The 19,517-nt window shown below is 39.7% G+C and overlaps 2 protein-coding genes across 2 annotated transcripts; both read left to right on the top strand.

Annotated features, from left to right (window-relative positions):
* Positions 1 to 398: 398 nt before the first annotated feature.
* On the top strand, positions 399 to 5,827 carry LOC146662942 (uncharacterized). Its single transcript, XM_085417340.1, has 8 exons — positions 399 to 678; positions 3,966 to 4,135; positions 4,218 to 4,472; positions 4,575 to 4,662; positions 4,746 to 4,951; positions 5,276 to 5,380; positions 5,496 to 5,606; positions 5,735 to 5,827. Exons 2-8 carry the CDS (start codon positions 4,076 to 4,078, stop codon positions 5,825 to 5,827), a joined length of 918 nt encoding a protein of 305 aa, XP_085273466.1. The 5' UTR covers positions 399 to 678; positions 3,966 to 4,075.
* Positions 5,828 to 11,717: 5,890 nt separating this feature from the next.
* Positions 11,718 to 17,148, top strand: LOC146662943 (uncharacterized). Its single transcript, XM_085417341.1, has 8 exons — positions 11,718 to 11,999; positions 15,287 to 15,456; positions 15,539 to 15,793; positions 15,896 to 15,983; positions 16,067 to 16,272; positions 16,597 to 16,701; positions 16,817 to 16,927; positions 17,056 to 17,148. Exons 2-8 carry the CDS (start codon positions 15,397 to 15,399, stop codon positions 17,146 to 17,148), a joined length of 918 nt encoding a protein of 305 aa, XP_085273467.1. The 5' UTR covers positions 11,718 to 11,999; positions 15,287 to 15,396.
* The last annotated feature ends 2,369 nt before the right edge of the window (positions 17,149 to 19,517 follow it).

The raw sequence follows: 19,517 nt of genomic DNA on the forward strand, positions 1-19,517 counted from the left end.
AGACTGCAGCCCCATGTGTGGAGAGCATCAGAGACAGAAAAGCTGATGGACTTTGGTGATCCAGAGCCAAGCCATCTACCAAATTTGACAACTCTGCGCAAAGCCAAACATGAACAAAATCAACTAGAAGTTGCTCATAAAAACCCAATACTGTCTCTCCACTCATTAAAATACAGTTCCCCTCACAATGGAAGCATTTGGGACATTGGATTAGACAAGTTCTTCTGTCACTACTGGAGTCAAACTCAAATGCTGATGTACAAGATTGAAAAGCACCCCATAGTTGCCTTTGATGCGACTGGCTCAGTTGTAAAAAAGCTTCTCAGGCCTAATGGTTTGTCTGGAAATATCTTCCTGTATCAAGGTGTGTTAACAGGAAGGGACAACTCTCACGTCCCAATGGTGCAAATGTTGTCAGAGAGACATGATGTCCAGGCAATCACAAGATGGTTATCGGAAGTAGGCCGTGAAGTAGTCGTGCACCAGCTGAATGTGCGGAGATCTAAGTCTAGTACGTATATAATACACATCTATACCTCTACCTACTTTAATGACATGATGTTAATAATAAAGTGTCTAAGGTATTGTGCTTACATTTTTTTTTAGAAAGACTTGTCAAAGCAGAAAAACATGCTTTGTTCATTGATGAGGCTCCCCAGAAGATTGCTGCCGCACTGGGTATGGATCACTGCAATGATCACAATGACACTGAATGTTCATTTTACTTAAGAGGGATTATACAGACTTCAGATCTGGGTTAAGACAAAGCCCCTACAGATCTTTACATCACAGTGACCCACACACTGAAACTGAGCTTATGTCTTTTCTGTCTAATGTCCAGTTTAAATTTAAGAATAATGTGCAGCTTGGTCAATGTAATGCACATGAAGCCAGAGCTAAAACACATCACCATTGCAGTGAAATATGTGCAGCTCTGCCTTAAGATGGAGCCCTGTACATTTTGATCTTGTTATTTCTGGGATGATTGTAAAGATAATTTTCATTATTATGGCTAGAATAAAGTGTAAGAGGTATTTGCACTTACAAAGAATAAGACTTTTACTTTTATTGTTTCATAAAAGGTGTCCACAATTTAAACTTTAATTGCAGGAAATTTAATTAAATAAGAATAAGGAAAATAAAATAATCACAAAACAATAATCAGATTACTTAAACTCTACTTATCTAACTAAGATGCTCTAAGCTAATGCTAAGTGTGTTCTTTTCTTTGGTGAGGAGAGGTTGGAGGAAGGATGTAAATCAAAATCCTTCTAAATTAACCGCCTAACACAGCAACAATGAGCAGACAAAAAGGAATGAATTCACAGGTTGGACAGGTTTTCAACTGTGAACCTCTTCGATCCAATCTTTTGGGCTGCTCATCTTGCAGAAGACAAAAAAGAAAAACACAAAATCTCTTCTTCACCTCACCTGTTCACCCCCCCCCTTCTCCTACTGGACGTCATATCTTCCCACACCTTATCTATCAATGTGTAGCTCTTAAAATTGTGAATGCTTCATTACATTTTCATTGTTATTCTTAACATAGAGAATTCATATTCAATCACTTCATGTTTCATTCAGTTTATGTGATTCTACTTCAGTTAGATTTGTCTTTAGGACATTTTCACAAGAACATCCATTGTAACTTAATCCCTTTCCAATTCGAATGCTTTAAAACTCAGTTAATTACCATTTATTTCTCTAGTTATTTTATGATTTAATGAAAACATACATTTTGTTTGTCAGATATTCTTTGAGATTATTAGCTCCACTGTGTCACATTATACACAACACACAGAAACACACACACCAAGGTCAGACACTCTGTGAGGCCTGTTATTAGAATCACTGTTATTCTACAGGGAGTGCAGAATCATTAGGCAAATGAGTATTTTGTCTACATCATCCTCTTCATGCATGTTGTCTTACTCCAAGCTGTATAGGCTCGAAAGCCTACTACCAATTAAGCATATTAGGTGATGTGCATCTCTGTAATGAGAAGGGGTGTGGTCTAATGACATCAACACCCTATATCAGGTGTACATAATTATTAGGCAACGTCCTTTCCTTTGGCAAAATGGATCAAAAGAAGGACTTGACAGGCTCAGAAAAGTCAAGAATAGTGAGATATCTTGCAGAGGGATGCAGCAGTCTCAAAATTGCAAAGCTTCTGAAGCGTGATCATCGAACAATCAAGCGTTTCATTCAAAATAGTCAACAGGGTTGCAAGAAGCGTGTGGAAAAACCAAGGCACAAAATAACTGCCCATGAACTGAGAAAAGTCAAGCGTGCAGCTGCCAAGATGCCACTTGCCACCAGTTTGGCCATATTTCAGAGCTGCAACATCACTGGAGTGCCCAAAAGCGCAAGGTGTGCAGTACTCAGAGACATGGCCAAGGTAAGAAAGGCTGAAAGACGACCACCACTGAACAAGACACACAAGCTGAAACGTCAAGGCTGGGCCAAGAAATATCTCAAGACTGGTTTTTCTAAGGTTTTATGGACTGATGAAATGAGAGTGAGTCTTGATGGGCCAGATGGATGGGCCCGTGGCTAGATTGGTAAAGGGCAGAGAGCTCCAGTCCGACTCAGACGCCAGCAAGGTGGAGGTGGAGTACTGGTTTGGGCTGGTATCATCAAAGATGAGCTTGTGGGGCCTTTTCGGGTTGAGGATGGAGTCAAGCTCAACTCCCAGTCCTACTGCCAGTTTCTGGAAGACACCTTCTTCAAGCAGTGGTACAGGAAGAAGTCTGCATCCTTCAAGAAAAACATGATTTTCATGCAGGACAATGCTCCATCACACGCGTCCAAGTACTCCACAGCGTGGCTGGCAAGAAAGGGTATAAAAGAAGAAAAACTAATGACATGGCCACCTTGTTCACCTGATCTGAACCCCATTGAGAACCTGTGGTCCATCATCAAATGTGAGATTTACAAGGAGGGAAAACAGTACACCTCTCTGAACAGTGTCTGGGAGGCTGTGGTTGCTGCTGCACGCAATGTTGATGGTGAACAGATCAAAACACTGACAGAATCCATGGATGGCAGGCTTTTGAGTGTCCTTGCAAAGAAAGGTGGCTATGTTGGTCGCTGATTTGTTTTTGTTTTGTTTTTGAATGTCAGAAATGTATATTTGTGAATGTGGAGATGTTATATTGGTGTCACTGGTAAAAATAAATAATTGAAATGGGTATATATTTGTTTTTTGTTAAGTTGCCTAATAATTATGCACAGTAATAGTCACCTGCACACACAGATATCCCCCTAAAATAGCTAAAACTAAAAACAAACTAAAAACTACTTCCAAAAACATTCAGCTTTGATATGAATGAGTTTTTTGGGTTCATTGAGAACATGTTTGTTGTTCAATAATAAAATTATTCCTCAAAAATACAACTTGCCTAATAATTCTGCACTCCCTGTATTCTCAGATTCATTACACTGGTTAACTTACACATTTTCTTTCCTTTGTTTCATTTATTTTCAACATGCCAGAAACTGAGCATAACTAACCCTCAGTAAAACAAGTTACAAGTTATGGTATCTGGAACAGATTTACATTCAATATTTAGAGTTATATTTTGGACGCACACACACACACACACACACACACACACACACACACACACACACACACACTCAGCCATTATAACAGCCATTTCTACTACTCAAACACATTTGCATTTGTTATCTATATGTAGAGGCGGCACGGGGCGTGAGACTTTTATCTCTTTCTATCTTCTATCTTAAGACACATTACAGGGTTTTGTAATTGGAAACTGGGTTTTTTGTATGGTTGGTCTGGAAAATTTGTTTGATACTTTGTGGTGCTTGCATGGTCCTTGAGACATGGTGCTTGTAAAATCCCTCTATAATCTGCACAAGGGACTGGACATGTAAATGCAGTGTATGTGTTAGCATAGCATATTAATACATGTAGTGTTCTCTTTGTGTTTTTACAGATGACCTCGAGAAGCAACCCCAGAGCAGAACAATATTGAAATTGTTTTTTGGACTGTTGGGCGGATATATTATTGCCATAACTGGTCACCGAAAGGGAGTGATCATCAACATGACTACTGAGGAGGTTGAAATGGCAGAAAAAGCTAAGCAGGGTGCCCGCATCATCCGTGTATGTACTAAAACGATATAAATCTAAGTATACATAGACATTTTTTTATTCAGCTGAATAAACATGTCTTTTCATGTATTAGGTTAAACAGCACAAAACTCAAAGATATCATGGGCAAGCAGCTGTCCCCCTGTACAAGAATGAGTATACCTGGTTGCAGCGTTACAATCATATCAGAGAGTATGTTGAAGGCGGTTCGGAGGCACCGACTTTTTTCCACAGTTCTAGTGGAGGTGTTCTTCATAGACTACCGGTATTTTTCAAGGCAGCCTGGGAGATGATGAATCTGGGGATTGCCCCCACCTTCAACATGCTACGTTCCTCCTGTAGCACTTATGTGAGAAAACTTTTCATTTTTATTTTTTGACACACAATGAAGTAGGTTAAAGTGTCATGGGTTTTATTCATGTGGTTTCTTTTTAAAACATTATTCTTTCAGGCCAAGCGACAGTTGGGACGTAAATCTTACGACAGAGTGGCAACATTTATGTGCCATGATGCCATCACAGCCAAAAGATTTTATCAAGGTTATTTAAATAAGCTAAAGTGAAGTCATATATTTATCTATACACTTACATTTATTCATATTTAGTAATATTGCTTTGCACAGCTGAGGACCCTGCAGAGGACACACTCCAGAGCCGAGCACTGACCACCAATGCAATTGCAACATATGCAGCAAATAAAAGGAAAAGGAGAGAGGACAGAGGATCTGTGCAGGACGAGGACAGTGAAGGATCTGACAAGGAAGAGCAGCAGTCATCAGGAACAGAGGAGCTTTTAGACAGAACGCTCTTCCAGTGTAGCAGTAACAAGGTATGTGTGCCCTGATTCCCTTGGTAAGAGTTTTGATTGGTTGCACTTCTTTCATATATAATCATTTACTCCATCATGAACAAAACATATTTAATTTGTACCATAAACAGATGGTGAGCCCAGGTCAGGGTGAGGTTGCCTGTAGTGCCGGAGCCACAATAAGAGAAACTAAACAGGATTTGAAAAAGGGGGTGGAGCATCTACAAAAAGTGACATACCAGTTGCGCAAGAGAAAAGTATGTAATGTATGTTCTTGTGCTTGTTTTTAGTGTTTTCACTGATTACTAATCTTTTACCTTTTTACTTTTACTTTTCTAAAATCAGATGGTGGTCTTTTACAAAAATGATAGGACAGATGTGGGGAAACTCACACAAGAAGACAATCCAGAAGAGGAGGAGGAGGATGAAGCGAGGGAATGGGTTCCTAAGGTGGGCAGGAAAAATCCAGCAGAGTTTCTTCTCCTGCAGTTAAAGATGTAAGTGTTTTGTTTCCACACATCCATGAAAAATGAGTAAAATATATATTTTTCTGTTCTAATAACAGTCTGTGAGCTCATCTGAAGATGATGGGACAGATGACTGGAAACCCACACAGGATGAATCTGAAGGCTATTCAGAAGAGGAGGAAGAACAAGAACGTAAAAGGATTCCTAAGGTAGCCATGAAAAACAAAACTGGGTGTCCTGTGCCACAAAGAGATGTGAAATTCATCCTCAGTTTCAGTGCTTCCACAATCAATCCATCAAAAATGACCAAACATATTGTTGTCTTCTCTGAAAACAGATGGTGGCAGCATCTGAAGAGGATGGGACACATGATAGCAGACCCACACAAGATGAATCTAAAGATGATTCAAAGCAGAATTCTGCTCATTGAACTCTTTTCAGCAGAATTCTGCTCATTCAACTCTTTTCAGCAAAATTTTCAGTTTTTTCTGCTGTTTTCAGAAAAAAACATTTTTCAGCAAAATTCTGCTGATTGAACTCTTTTCAGAAGAAATTTTACTGATTGAACTCTTTTCAGCAAAATATTCAGAGTTTTCACCTCTTTTCTGCCCAAATTCTGCTTATTCACCTCTTCTGAAACATTTTCAGCCTTTCCACCTCTTATCAGCACAATTCTAAGCCTCTTCTGCTCATTTCAGCACAATTGTCAGTCTCTCCACCTCTTCTTTGAGAGAATGACTGTGGCGCAGTGAGATGAGAACCTCCCTTGAGTACCAGAAGGGCCAGGTTCGAATCCCACTCGGGCAATATTTTTTTTGTTTTTTTTTTCAACTTTTTCAGCTTTTTTCAGCAGACATCCTCAGCGTAAAGGCATCCACACAGCATTTTCGCAGGAAATGCAAATTTTTCTAGTTGCACCTTAGAACACACATGCATCAACACTACAATGAGTTTGTTAGTGGGGCAATCAGAAACGGGCAGTTAGTTCACCAGTAGTGTAGACAGTCAGGGGTAAGAAAACAGCAGGGTCCATCCGGGCAGAAACCTCTCTCTCCCTCTCCTTTCAGAGCGTCCATCGGCTTCTAAACATATTAAAACACTTGAGCTACAATACCAAATGCTATCACATAACGATTTAGCATTAGCATGCTTTGACTGAAAATCACAGAGCTAAACATACAGCATGGCATCACACCACATAATGCGGTAAGCTGCGCTAATTAGCAAGCCGCTAGTTAGCATCACATATCACGCCATTTTACCACTATAACGAATAGTTACAGTACAAATGTCAAGGCACACAGTCTCATTTACCTCTTGCAGATCACAAATAAGTAATATCAGGACCACGGGTAGTCGACCTCAATGATACACTTAGATGCAAAATCCACACCACGTTTGCCTTACGACATCTCTCTCTTCGGACTTAGCTTCTGTGTCCGCTCCCACAGATTCACACAAACTTACCACTCGTCCCGCCCCCATAGCAGAAAAGAATGACATTGACTGGCTCGTCAGCACAACAACCAATGACAATACAATATTGAGATAACTGACATTAGATGGGTAAATAAGCTTAGGTTACACCCCAACATATTTATTGTGCACAGAAAATAACTCTAAATCATGAAACCCTTTTAATTATTGGACTCTTAACTGTAAATGAAATACATTTGTACCAAAGCATATGATTTTTAAACCTTTTATCAACTATTTATATTTTAACCAGTTTTTATAACAGTAGACTTTTTTTTCTTTATACTGCAAGCCCGAATAATTGCAGACAGGGATGCATATAGTTTTGTTATTGTGGAATAGATTAAAGCAATCCTAGATTGCTTTAGAATTAGAATGTTAAAATTAGTAATTTATTTTGGCACTAACCAGAAACACAGTAACAATGTGTGCAGCAGGAACAGATGCACTTCTATGTTTAGGATTCCCACCAGGTGAAGCACTGAAAATATTATTTAAATATGTATATGTATTTTCAACTGGTGTTATTTTGTGGTCTCATTCCCCAAGCAATTTGTTGCCTTATATTGTCCCCAACACTCACTGCTGCTTCTGCAAAGTCAGAGTGCTAAGTGCTGTCTACTACAGGTAACTCCACTTCAAAAAACCTGAACATTCCCTTTAGCTTACTATTTTAATTGGGGGGGGGGGGGGGGGGGGGAGACTAAGGAAGCACTTACTGACCAGATGGGGAAAAAAAAGGCTGCACTGTTAAGAGAACTTAACCACCCAGTCTATTGAATATTCACATTCATTCCTTCATGTTACTGTTAACTACACCCGTGTTTTTATGAACTGTTAGGGTGGAAAACCTAAAACGTGTAGGGCAGAGTGCCTTGAGGACCAAGGTTGGAAAACACTGACCTACACCACATCCATCACCCACATAGAGCTTGCGAGAATGCTGTAAAATTCACTGCAAAAGTCTGGATAGCTGTGATAACCAAGTGGCAGCTTTAGTACACATCCACATGTGTGGGATTGTGGTCTGTGGAGGAAATCTGTAGTTTCTATTAACTCAATTAGTATGGCTTTATCCAACAGATTGGATCCTGTACAGAACTGCAGGAAAAGCTGAAGATAATTGAAATCAATTTCTCCAATGTACCTTTTCAGGTAACGAGAAACTGTTGACTGGGCAGCTGTCATCTCCTCTGGAAAGTCTAGAAGCTCCTTCACTGTTTTTACAGTTGGTTTTTTTTCTTCAATGAAATGATGCAGTCCTTCTGGTGGGAGTAAACCAGCTACAGAACCCACAATGGGACGCCAGCACTTGATTACAAACATTGGGGCCTCAATAAGTACTTTTTGTCCTGTCTGTGCCAAAACAGGGAGCAGTGTGTCCTTGGTAGGGACCTGCTTGCACTCATGTGCATCAAGTACTTCCAGCAATTCATCTGTATCCACTGAATTGAAGTCATCCAAAGCCTTCAGGAGAACAGATCGCTCTTCTTGTGAGACATACAAAAGAAAGGAATCTTTTAAACTACTGGTTGTCGAGCTGTATCTCCTCCAGAAAGGGTATTGCAAGCTTCACTGGGAAGTAACCAGCTTGTTTCCACCCTACAACAAACATTCTAGCTATAGCCTGCCATTCTTCACACTGAAAGTCATGCCGGATGAATGGCACTGATCAAATCAGTAAGACAATGACCTCTTCTAACAGTCAGTATTACGGGACAAGATCGTGGTTCAGGGGGTGCTTGGTCAGGAATATTGGCCTCTCCTGTCAGCCCCGGTGAGAGAGACAATGTGTGATGAGGTGGATCAGACTCTTTTTCTGTAAACAGTGTTTCAGGGTTTAGTTCAACCACACTAATATCCACCCTGTTATCCCCACTAATAATAACAACTGCAACAGAATCTTCACTTTCACCTACATTTGGCAGACCATCCCATGGTAATGTGTCATTCAGTTCCAAATATCCACTTATGGAAGCTCCATCATTATTTACAAAGTGGTTTGATGGTTCTTAATTTATGTTTTCCACCAACAGATCATCAGCGGCCCGATTATGTTCATTGTCAGTGAGATCTACCACAGAGGGCTGGGTTATTGCATGATCGGCATGTGAGTGAAGTTGGCCCCCCCACCTTCTTCAAATCCAACAAAAGTGGTATCAAACGTTTGTGCTACGTTTGTGCATGCTGCAAAAGTTTATTTTTTGCCGTTTTCATTTTAAAGATATTCAAGAAAAATTTCTAGCGGTCATCAGAGGTCAACCAGCCCCCCACATTAATGGAATCAAAAAAAAACTGGCGTCAAAAGTTTGTGCTACGTTTGTGCTGGTTTGTGCTGCTAAAATTGTCGTTTGTGCTGCCTCTGTTTTAAAGATATTAATGAAAATGCAAACGTCAAAAGGTCAACCAGCCCCCCACATCACCCAAATCAAACAAAAGTTGATGTCACAGGTTTGTGCTATGTTTGTGCTGGTTTGTGCTGCAAAAAATTTTGTTTGTGGCGCTATTATTTTAAAGATAAAGAGGCGGGGTACATCCTGGACAGGTTGCCAGTCTGTCACAGGGCCAACACACAGGGACAGACAACCATTCGCACTCACATTCACACCTATGGGCAATTCGGATTAACCAATTAACCTATCACCACAAGCTGCATGTCTTTGGAGAGAACCCACGCAAACACGGGGAGAACCTGCAAACTCCACACAGAAAGACCCTGGCGTGATGGTGGAATTGAACTCAGGACCTTCTTGCTGTGCAGCAACAGTGCTAACCACCGTGCTGCCGTAATAATAACATTAAATAACATTTATGAAGAAATTTAAAGGGGCATGCCAGTAGGTGCGTATCAGTTTATAATTAGATAAGGTGTTTTGAGCCAATAAGCTGGTTGTGGATCACTGACTACCATGTTTCTTAACATTACCTTACTCCATCTAGTGTGCTACCAGCAGGGTTTATGCTAAAATGCTAATGGTTGTTAAAACATTAACCTAATAATATGTGAACTGTAGCTTTTAAGTCAAATGGTAATATTAACAAAAGTGCTGTCATTTGTATGTGGGCTGTCATGAGCAAGTTGTATAAAATTAACATACACAGGACAGGAGTGCACTTCAGTGATTCAGCAAATCTGAACTCAAAGGCTCCAAACAGCCTGAAGAACTGTAAATCTTAGGTAACTGTCAATGTTACCTGAAAGGGCCGATTTATATTTTTTGCAAGAGTCAAACTTCTGTAGCCATGGTCACAAAAGGCTATTAAATGAGTGGGCTATTAAACATGTGTGGGATTGACACAGACACAGATTTATCTCAACAGTGCACGGATTTATCTACAAGTATTTTGATGATGAGCTATGAACATTGACTACATTCATTTTTATACCGATCAAATGAATTTTGAACTAGATCTTGTTAAGGATAAACTGGTACAACTCTGCCAAAAAAACCAAACATAGCGACCTGTGTTTGGTTTGTGATCACCAGGGGGTGCTATCATACACATTCTTCTTCTGAGAGAAAAAAAACAAGAGTTGAAGAAAACATGTGCTAGCTATCTTATTTGCATTTTTAAGCTAGATTCCATGACCAACAGCAATCATCAACACTTCAATTCACTATGTCAAAACAGTGTATAAAAGTAAGTAATTTTATGTCCACTTAAAGATGTAGAATTAAAGTTATAATCAAATTATAGCAGTAATATATCACATTTTTAATTTTTGCTTGACAGATGCCAAAGAAATCAGTGGTGGACAAAATTGCAGTATTTGAAGTCCTTCGTGCTTCTAAAGAAGCAGTCATAAAAAATGGAAAAGTTTCAACTCCAAGTGATGACATATGGCAAAATCTATGCAAACAACTTGGTGAAAAGATGACACCAAAAGCTCTTTACACTTTTGTTAAATTAAACAGACACAATGTATGGGCTGCTCTGGATTACAGTGATGAAGAGAGACTGACTGACACAGACAGTAGTGACAATGATAATGATTTTGAACAAAGCAGCTCTCCTTTTCAAAACAAAGACTGCAAGACTTTCAATGTGGAGCTCCCATTTGAACAGTGGATACATATGATTCCACATAAAGTCACATACAAAAAGAATACTTTCAAGAAAAGGGAATACACAATTTTGAAACCAGGTACATGGACTCATGTTGTAAACCAGGGAATCTGGAAAGAGGTTACAAGTACATGCACCATTACTTTTAAACGAGCCAAGGTGTACCCCAGAACTGTATCTTGTTTTATTAAATCAGAGGCTTTTGCAAAGAGTGTAGTGGCCAGCTGTACATTACATGTGAAAAGGAACCTGAAAATCACTGCCCAATGGTGCTGAAGTGTGTAATGGCAAACACAGATGAATCCATGCACACTGGCTTTTCTAGGAGAGCCGTGTCCAGAAGTCTGAGGGCACAAGTAAAAAAAGAACTTTGTGAAGGCAGACTGCAGCCCCATGTGTGGAGAGCATCAGAGACAGAAAAGCTGATGGACTTTGGTGATCCAGAGCCAAGCCATCTACCAAATTTGACAACTCTGCGCAAAGCCAAACATGAACAAAATCAACTAGAAGTTGCTCATAAAAACCCAATACTGTCTCTCCACTCATTAAAATACAGTTCCCCTCACAATGGAAGCATTTGGGACATTGGATTAGACAAGTTCTTCTGTCACTACTGGAGTCAAACTCAAATGCTGATGTACAAGATTGAAAAGCACCCCATAGTTGCCTTTGATGCGACTGGCTCAGTTGTAAAAAAGCTTCTCGGGCCTAATGGTTTGTCTGGAAATATCTTCCTGTATCAAGGTGTGTTAACAGGAAGGGACAACTCTCACGTCCCAATGGTGCAAATGTTGTCAGAGAGACATGATGTCCAGGCAATCACAAGATGGTTATCGGAAGTAGGCCGTGAAGTAGTCGTGCACCAGCTGAATGTGCGGAGATCTAAGTCTAGTACGTATATAATACACATCTATACCTCTACCTACTTTAATGACATGATGTTAATAATAAAGTGTCTAAGGTATTGTGCTTACATTTTTTTTTAGAAAGACTTGTCAAAGCAGAAAAACATGCTTTGTTCATTGATGAGGCTCCCCAGAAGATTGCTGCCGCACTGGGTATGGATCACTGCAATGATCACAATGACACTGAATGTTCATTTTACTTAAGAGGGATTATACAGACTTCAGATCTGGGTTAAGACAAAGCCCCTACAGATCTTTACATCACAGTGACCCACACACTGAAACTGAGCTTATGTCTTTTCTGTCTAATGTCCAGTTTAAATTTAAGAATAATGTGCAGCTTGGTCAATGTAATGCACATGAAGCCAGAGCTAAAACACATCACCATTGCAGTGAAATATGTGCAGCTCTGCCTTAAGATGGAGCCCTGTACATTTTGATCTTGTTATTTCTGGGATGATTGTAAAGATAATTTTCATTATTATGGCTAGAATAAAGTGTAAGAGGTATTTGCACTTACAAAGAATAAGACTTTTACTTTTATTGTTTCATAAAAGGTGTCCACAATTTAAACTTTAATTGCAGGAAATTTAATTAAATAAGAATAAGGAAAATAAAATAATCACAAAACAATAATCAGATTACTTAAACTCTACTTATCTAACTAAGATGCTCTAAGCTAATGCTAAGTGTGTTCTTTTCTTTGGTGAGGAGAGGTTGGAGGAAGGATGTAAATCAAAATCCTTCTAAATTAACCGCCTAACACAGCAACAATGAGCAGACAAAAAGGAATGAATTCACAGGTTGGACAGGTTTTCAACTGTGAACCTCTTCGATCCAATCTTTTGGGCTGCTCATCTTGCAGAAGACAAAAAAGAAAAACACAAAATCTCTTCTTCACCTCACCTGTTCACCCCCCCCCTTCTCCTACTGGACGTCATATCTTCCCACACCTTATCTATCAATGTGTAGCTTTTAAAATTGTGAATGCTTCATTACATTTTCATTGTTATTCTTAACATAGAGAATTCATATTCAATCACTTCATGTTTCATTCAGTTTATGTGATTCTACTTCAGTTAGATTTGTCTTTAGGACATTTTCACAAGAACATCCATTGTAACTTAATCCCTTTCCAATTCGAATGCTTTAAAACTCAGTTAATTACCATTTATTTCTCTAGTTATTTTATGATTTAATGAAAACATACATTTTGTTTGTCAGATATTCTTTGAGATTATTAGCTCCACTGTGTCACATTATACACAACACACAGAAACACACACACCAAGGTCAGACACTCTGTGAGGCCTGTTATTAGAATCACTGTTATTCTACAGGGAGTGCAGAATCATTAGGCAAATGAGTATTTTGTCTACATCATCCTCTTCATGCATGTTGTCTTACTCCAAGCTGTATAGGCTCGAAAGCCTACTACCAATTAAGCATATTAGGTGATGTGCATCTCTGTAATGAGAAGGGGTGTGGTCTAATGACATCAACACCCTATATCAGGTGTACATAATTATTAGGCAACGTCCTTTCCTTTGGCAAAATGGATCAAAAGAAGGACTTGACAGGCTCAGAAAAGTCAAGAATAGTGAGATATCTTGCAGAGGGATGCAGCAGTCTCAAAATTGCAAAGCTTCTGAAGCGTGATCATCGAACAATCAAGCGTTTCATTCAAAATAGTCAACAGGGTTGCAAGAAGCGTGTGGAAAAACCAAGGCACAAAATAACTGCCCATGAACTGAGAAAAGTCAAGCGTGCAGCTGCCAAGATGCCACTTGCCACCAGTTTGGCCATATTTCAGAGCTGCAACATCACTGGAGTGCCCAAAAGCGCAAGGTGTGCAGTACTCAGAGACATGGCCAAGGTAAGAAAGGCTGAAAGACGACCACCACTGAACAAGACACACAAGCTGAAACGTCAAGGCTGGGCCAAGAAATATCTCAAGACTGGTTTTTCTAAGGTTTTATGGACTGATGAAATGAGAGTGAGTCTTGATGGGCCAGATGGATGGGCCCGTGGCTAGATTGGTAAAGGGCAGAGAGCTCCAGTCCGACTCAGACGCCAGCAAGGTGGAGGTGGAGTACTGGTTTGGGCTGGTATCATCAAAGATGAGCTTGTGGGGCCTTTTCGGGTTGAGGATGGAGTCAAGCTCAACTCCCAGTCCTACTGCCAGTTTCTGGAAGACACCTTCTTCAAGCAGTGGTACAGGAAGAAGTCTGCATCCTTCAAGAAAAACATGATTTTCATGCAGGACAATGCTCCATCACACGCGTCCAAGTACTCCACAGCGTGGCTGGCAAGAAAGGGTATAAAAGAAGAAAAACTAATGACATGGCCACCTTGTTCACCTGATCTGAACCCCATTGAGAACCTGTGGTCCATCATCAAATGTGAGATTTACAAGGAGGGAAAACAGTACACCTCTCTGAACAGTGTCTGGGAGGCTGTGGTTGCTGCTGCACGCAATGTTGATGGTGAACAGATCAAAACACTGACAGAATCCATGGATGGCAGGCTTTTGAGTGTCCTTGCAAAGAAAGGTGGCTATGTTGGTCGCTGATTTGTTTTTGTTTTGTTTTTGAATGTCAGAAATGTATATTTGTGAATGTGGAGATGTTATATTGGTGTCACTGGTAAAAATAAATAATTGAAATGGGTATATATTTGTTTTTTGTTAAGTTGCCTAATAATTATGCACAGTAATAGTCACCTGCACACACAGATATCCCCCTAAAATAGCTAAAACTAAAAACAAACTAAAAACTACTTCCAAAAACATTCAGCTTTGATATGAATGAGTTTTTTGGGTTCATTGAGAACATGTTTGTTGTTCAATAATAAAATTATTCCTCAAAAATACAACTTGCCTAATAATTCTGCACTCCCTGTATTCTCAGATTCATTACACTGGTTAACTTACACATTTTCTTTCCTTTGTTTCATTTATTTTCAACATGCCAGAAACTGAGCATAACTAACCCTCAGTAAAACAAGTTACAAGTTATGGTATCTGGAACAGATTTACATTCAATATTTAGAGTTATATTTTGGACGCACACACACACACACACACACACACACACACACACACACACACACACACACTCAGCCATTATAACAGCCATTTCTACTACTCAAACACATTTGCATTTGTTATCTATATGTAGAGGCGGCACGGGGCGTGAGACTTTTATCTCTTTCTATCTTCTATCTTAAGACACATTACAGGGTTTTGTAATTGGAAACTGGGTTTTTTGTATGGTTGGTCTGGAAAATTTGTTTGATACTTTGTGGTGCTTGCATGGTCCTTGAGACATGGTGCTTGTAAAATCCCTCTATAATCTGCACAAGGGACTGGACATGTAAATGCAGTGTATGTGTTAGCATAGCATATTAATACATGTAGTGTTCTCTTTGTGTTTTTACAGATGACCTCGAGAAGCAACCCCAGAGCAGAACAATATTGAAATTGTTTTTTGGACTGTTGGGCGGATATATTATTGCCATAACTGGTCACCGAAAGGGAGTGATCATCAACATGACTACTGAGGAGGTTGAAATGGCAGAAAAAGCTAAGCAGGGTGCCCGCATCATCCGTGTATGTACTAAAACGATATAAATCTAAGTATACATAGACATTTTTTTATTCAGCTGAATAAACATGTCTTTTCATGTATTAGGTTAAACAGCACAAAACTCAAAGATATCATGGGCAAGCAGCTGTCCCCCTGTACAAGAATGAGTATACCTGGTTGCAGCGTTACAATCATATCAGAGAGTATGTTGAAGGCGGTTCGGAGGCACCGACTTTTTTCCACAGTTCTAGTGGAGGTGTTCTTCATAGACTACCGGTATTTTTCAAGGCAGCCTGGGAGATGATGAATCTGGGGATTGCCCCCACCTTCAACATGCTACGTTCCTCCTGTAGCACTTATGTGAGAAAACTTTTCATTTTTATTTTTTGACACACAATGAAGTAGGTTAAAGTGTCATGGGTTTTATTCATGTGGTTTCTTTTTAAAACATTATTCTTTCAGGCCAAGCGACAGTTGGGACGTAAATCTTACGACAGAGTGGCAACATTTATGTGCCATGATGCCATCACAGCCAAAAGATTTTATCAAGGTTATTTAAATAAGCTAAAGTGAAGTCATATATTTATCTATACACTTACATTTATTCATATTTAGTAATATTGCTTTGCACAGCTGAGGACCCTGCAGAGGACACACTCCAGAGCCGAGCACTGACCACCAATGCAATTGCAACATATGCAGCAAATAAAAGGAAAAGGAGAGAGGACAGAGGATCTGTGCAGGACGAGGACAGTGAAGGATCTGACAAGGAAGAGCAGCAGTCATCAGGAACAGAGGAGCTTTTAGACAGAACGCTCTTCCAGTGTAGCAGTAACAAGGTATGTGTGCCCTGATTCCCTTGGTAAGAGTTTTGATTGGTTGCACTTCTTTCATATATAATCATTTACTCCATCATGAACAAAACATATTTAATTTGTACCATAAACAGATGGTGAGCCCAGGTCAGGGTGAGGTTGCCTGTAGTGCCGGAGCCACAATAAGAGAAACTAAACAGGATTTGAAAAAGGGGGTGGAGCATCTACAAAAAGTGACATACCAGTTGCGCAAGAGAAAAGTATGTAATGTATGTTCTTGTGCTTGTTTTTAGTGTTTTCACTGATTACTAATCTTTTACCTTTTTACTTTTACTTTTCTAAAATCAGATGGTGGTCTTTTACAAAAATGATAGGACAGATGTGGGGAAACTCACACAAGAAGACAATCCAGAAGAGGAGGAGGAGGATGAAGCGAGGGAATGGGTTCCTAAGGTGGGCAGGAAAAATCCAGCAGAGTTTCTTCTCCTGCAGTTAAAGATGTAAGTGTTTTGTTTCCACACATCCATGAAAAATGAGTAAAATATATATTTTTCTGTTCTAATAACAGTCTGTGAGCTCATCTGAAGATGATGGGACAGATGACTGGAAACCCACACAGGATGAATCTGAAGGCTATTCAGAAGAGGAGGAAGAACAAGAACGTAAAAGGATTCCTAAGGTAGCCATGAAAAACAAAACTGGGTGTCCTGTGCCACAAAGAGATGTGAAATTCATCCTCAGTTTCAGTGCTTCCACAATCAATCCATCAAAAATGACCAAACATATTGTTGTCTTCTCTGAAAACAGATGGTGGCAGCATCTGAAGAGGATGGGACACATGATAGCAGACCCACACAAGATGAATCTAAAGATGATTCAAAGCAGAATTCTGCTCATTGAACTCTTTTCAGCAGAATTCTGCTCATTCAACTCTTTTCAGCAAAATTTTCAGTTTTTTCTGCTGTTTTCAGAAAAAAACATTTTTCAGCAAAATTCTGCTGATTGAACTCTTTTCAGAAGAAATTTTACTGATTGAACTCTTTTCAGCAAAATATTCAGAGTTTTCACCTCTTTTCTGCCCAAATTCTGCTTATTCACCTCTTCTGAAACATTTTCAGCCTTTCCACCTCTTATCAGCACAATTCTAAGCCTCTTCTGCTCATTTCAGCACAATTGTCAGTCTCTCCACCTCTTCTTTGAGAGAATGACTGTGGCGCAGTGAGATGAGAACCTCCCTTGAGTACCAGAAGGGCCAGGTTCGAATCCCACTCGGGCAATATTTTTTTTGTTTTTTTTTTCAACTTTTTCAGCTTTTTTCAGCAGACATCCTCAGCGTAAAGGCATCCACACAGCATTTTCGCAGGAAATGCAAATTTTTCTAGTTGCACCTTAGAACACACATGCATCAACACTACAATGAGTTTGTTAGTGGGGCAATCAGAAACGGGCAGTTAGTTCACCAGTAGTGTAGACAGTCAGGGGTAAGAAAACAGCAGGGTCCATCCGGGCAGAAACCTCTCTCTCCTCCCTCTCCTTTCAGAGCGTCCATCGGCTTCTAAACATATTAAAACACTTGAGCTACAATACCAAATGCTATCACATAACGATTTAGCATTAGCATGCTTTGACTGAAAATCACAGAGCTAAACATACAGCATGGCATCACACCACATAATGCGGTAAGCTGCGCTAATTAGCAAGCCGCTAGTTAGCATCACATATCACGCCATTTTACCACTATAACGAATAGTTACAGTACAAATGTCAAGGCACACAGTCTCATTTACCTCTTGCAGATCACAAATAAGTAATATCAGGACCACGGGTAGTCGACCTCAATGATACACTTAGATGCAAAATCCACACCACGTTTGCCTTACGACATCTCTCTCTTCGGACTTAGCTTCTGTGTCCGCTCCCACAGATTCACACAAACTTACCACTCGTCCCGCCCCCATAGCAGAAAAGAATGACATTGACTGGCTCGTCAGCACAACAACCAATGACAATACAATATTGAGATAACTGACATTAGATGGGTAAATAATCTTAGGTTACACCCCAACATATTTATTGTGCACAGAAAATAACTCTAAATCATGAAACCCTTTTAATTATTGGACTCTTAACTGTAAATGAAATACATTTGTACCAAAGCATATGATTTTTAAACCTTTTATCAACTATTTATATTTTAACCAGTTTTTATAACAGTAGACTTTTTTTTCTTTATACTGCAAGCCCGAATAATTGCAGACAGGGATGCATATAGTTTTGTTATTGTGGAATAGATTAAAGCAATCCTAGATTGCTTTAGAATTAGAATGTTAAAATTAGTAATTTATTTTGGCACTAACCAGAAACACAGTAACAATGTGTGCAGCAGGAACAGATGCACTTCTATGTTTAGGATTCCCACCAGGTGAAGCACTGAAAATATTATTTAAATATGTATATGTATTTTCAACTGGTGTTATTTTGTGGTCTCATTCCCCAAGCAATTTGTTGCCTTATATTGTCCCCAACACTCACTGCTGCTTCTGCAAAGTCAGAGTGCTAAGTGCTGTCTACTACAGGTAACTCCACTTCAAAAAACCTGAACATTCCCTTTAGCTTACTATTTTAATTGGGGGGGGGGGGGGGGGGGAGACTAAGGAAGCACTTACTGACCAGATGGGGAAAAAAAAGGCTGCACTGTTAAGAGAACTTAACCACCCAGTCTATTGAACATTCACATTCATTCCTTCATGTTACTGTTAACTACACCCGTGTTTTTATGAACTGTTAGGGTGGAAAACCTAAAACGTGTAGGGCAGAGTGCCTTGAGGACCAAGGTTGGAAAACACTGACCTACACCACATCCATCACCCACATAGAGCTTGCGAGAATGCTGTAAAATTCACTGCAAAAGTCTGGATAGCTGTGATAACCAAGTGGCAGCTTTAGTACACATCCACATGTGTGGGATTGTGGTCTGTGGAGGAAATCTGTAGTTTCTATTAACTCAATTAGTATGGCTTTATCCAACAGATTGGATCCTGTACAGAACTGCAGGAAAAGCTGAAGATAATTGAAATCAATTTCTCCAATGTACCTTTTCAGGTAACGAGAAACTGTTGACTGGGCAGCTGTCATCTCCTCTGGAAAGTCTAGAAGCTCCTTCACTGTTTTTACAGTTGGTTTTTTTTCTTCAATGAAATGATGCAGTCCTTCTGGTGGGAGTAAACCAGCTACAGAACCCACAATGGGACGCCAGCACTTGATTACAA

This window comes from Rhamphochromis longiceps, linkage group LG8, assembly GCF_057381845.1.
Source record: "Rhamphochromis longiceps isolate RC_006_pf linkage group LG8, R_longiceps_female_GT1.1, whole genome shotgun sequence".
In the NCBI taxonomy this organism is placed as follows: Eukaryota; Metazoa; Chordata; class Actinopteri; order Cichliformes; family Cichlidae; genus Rhamphochromis; species Rhamphochromis longiceps.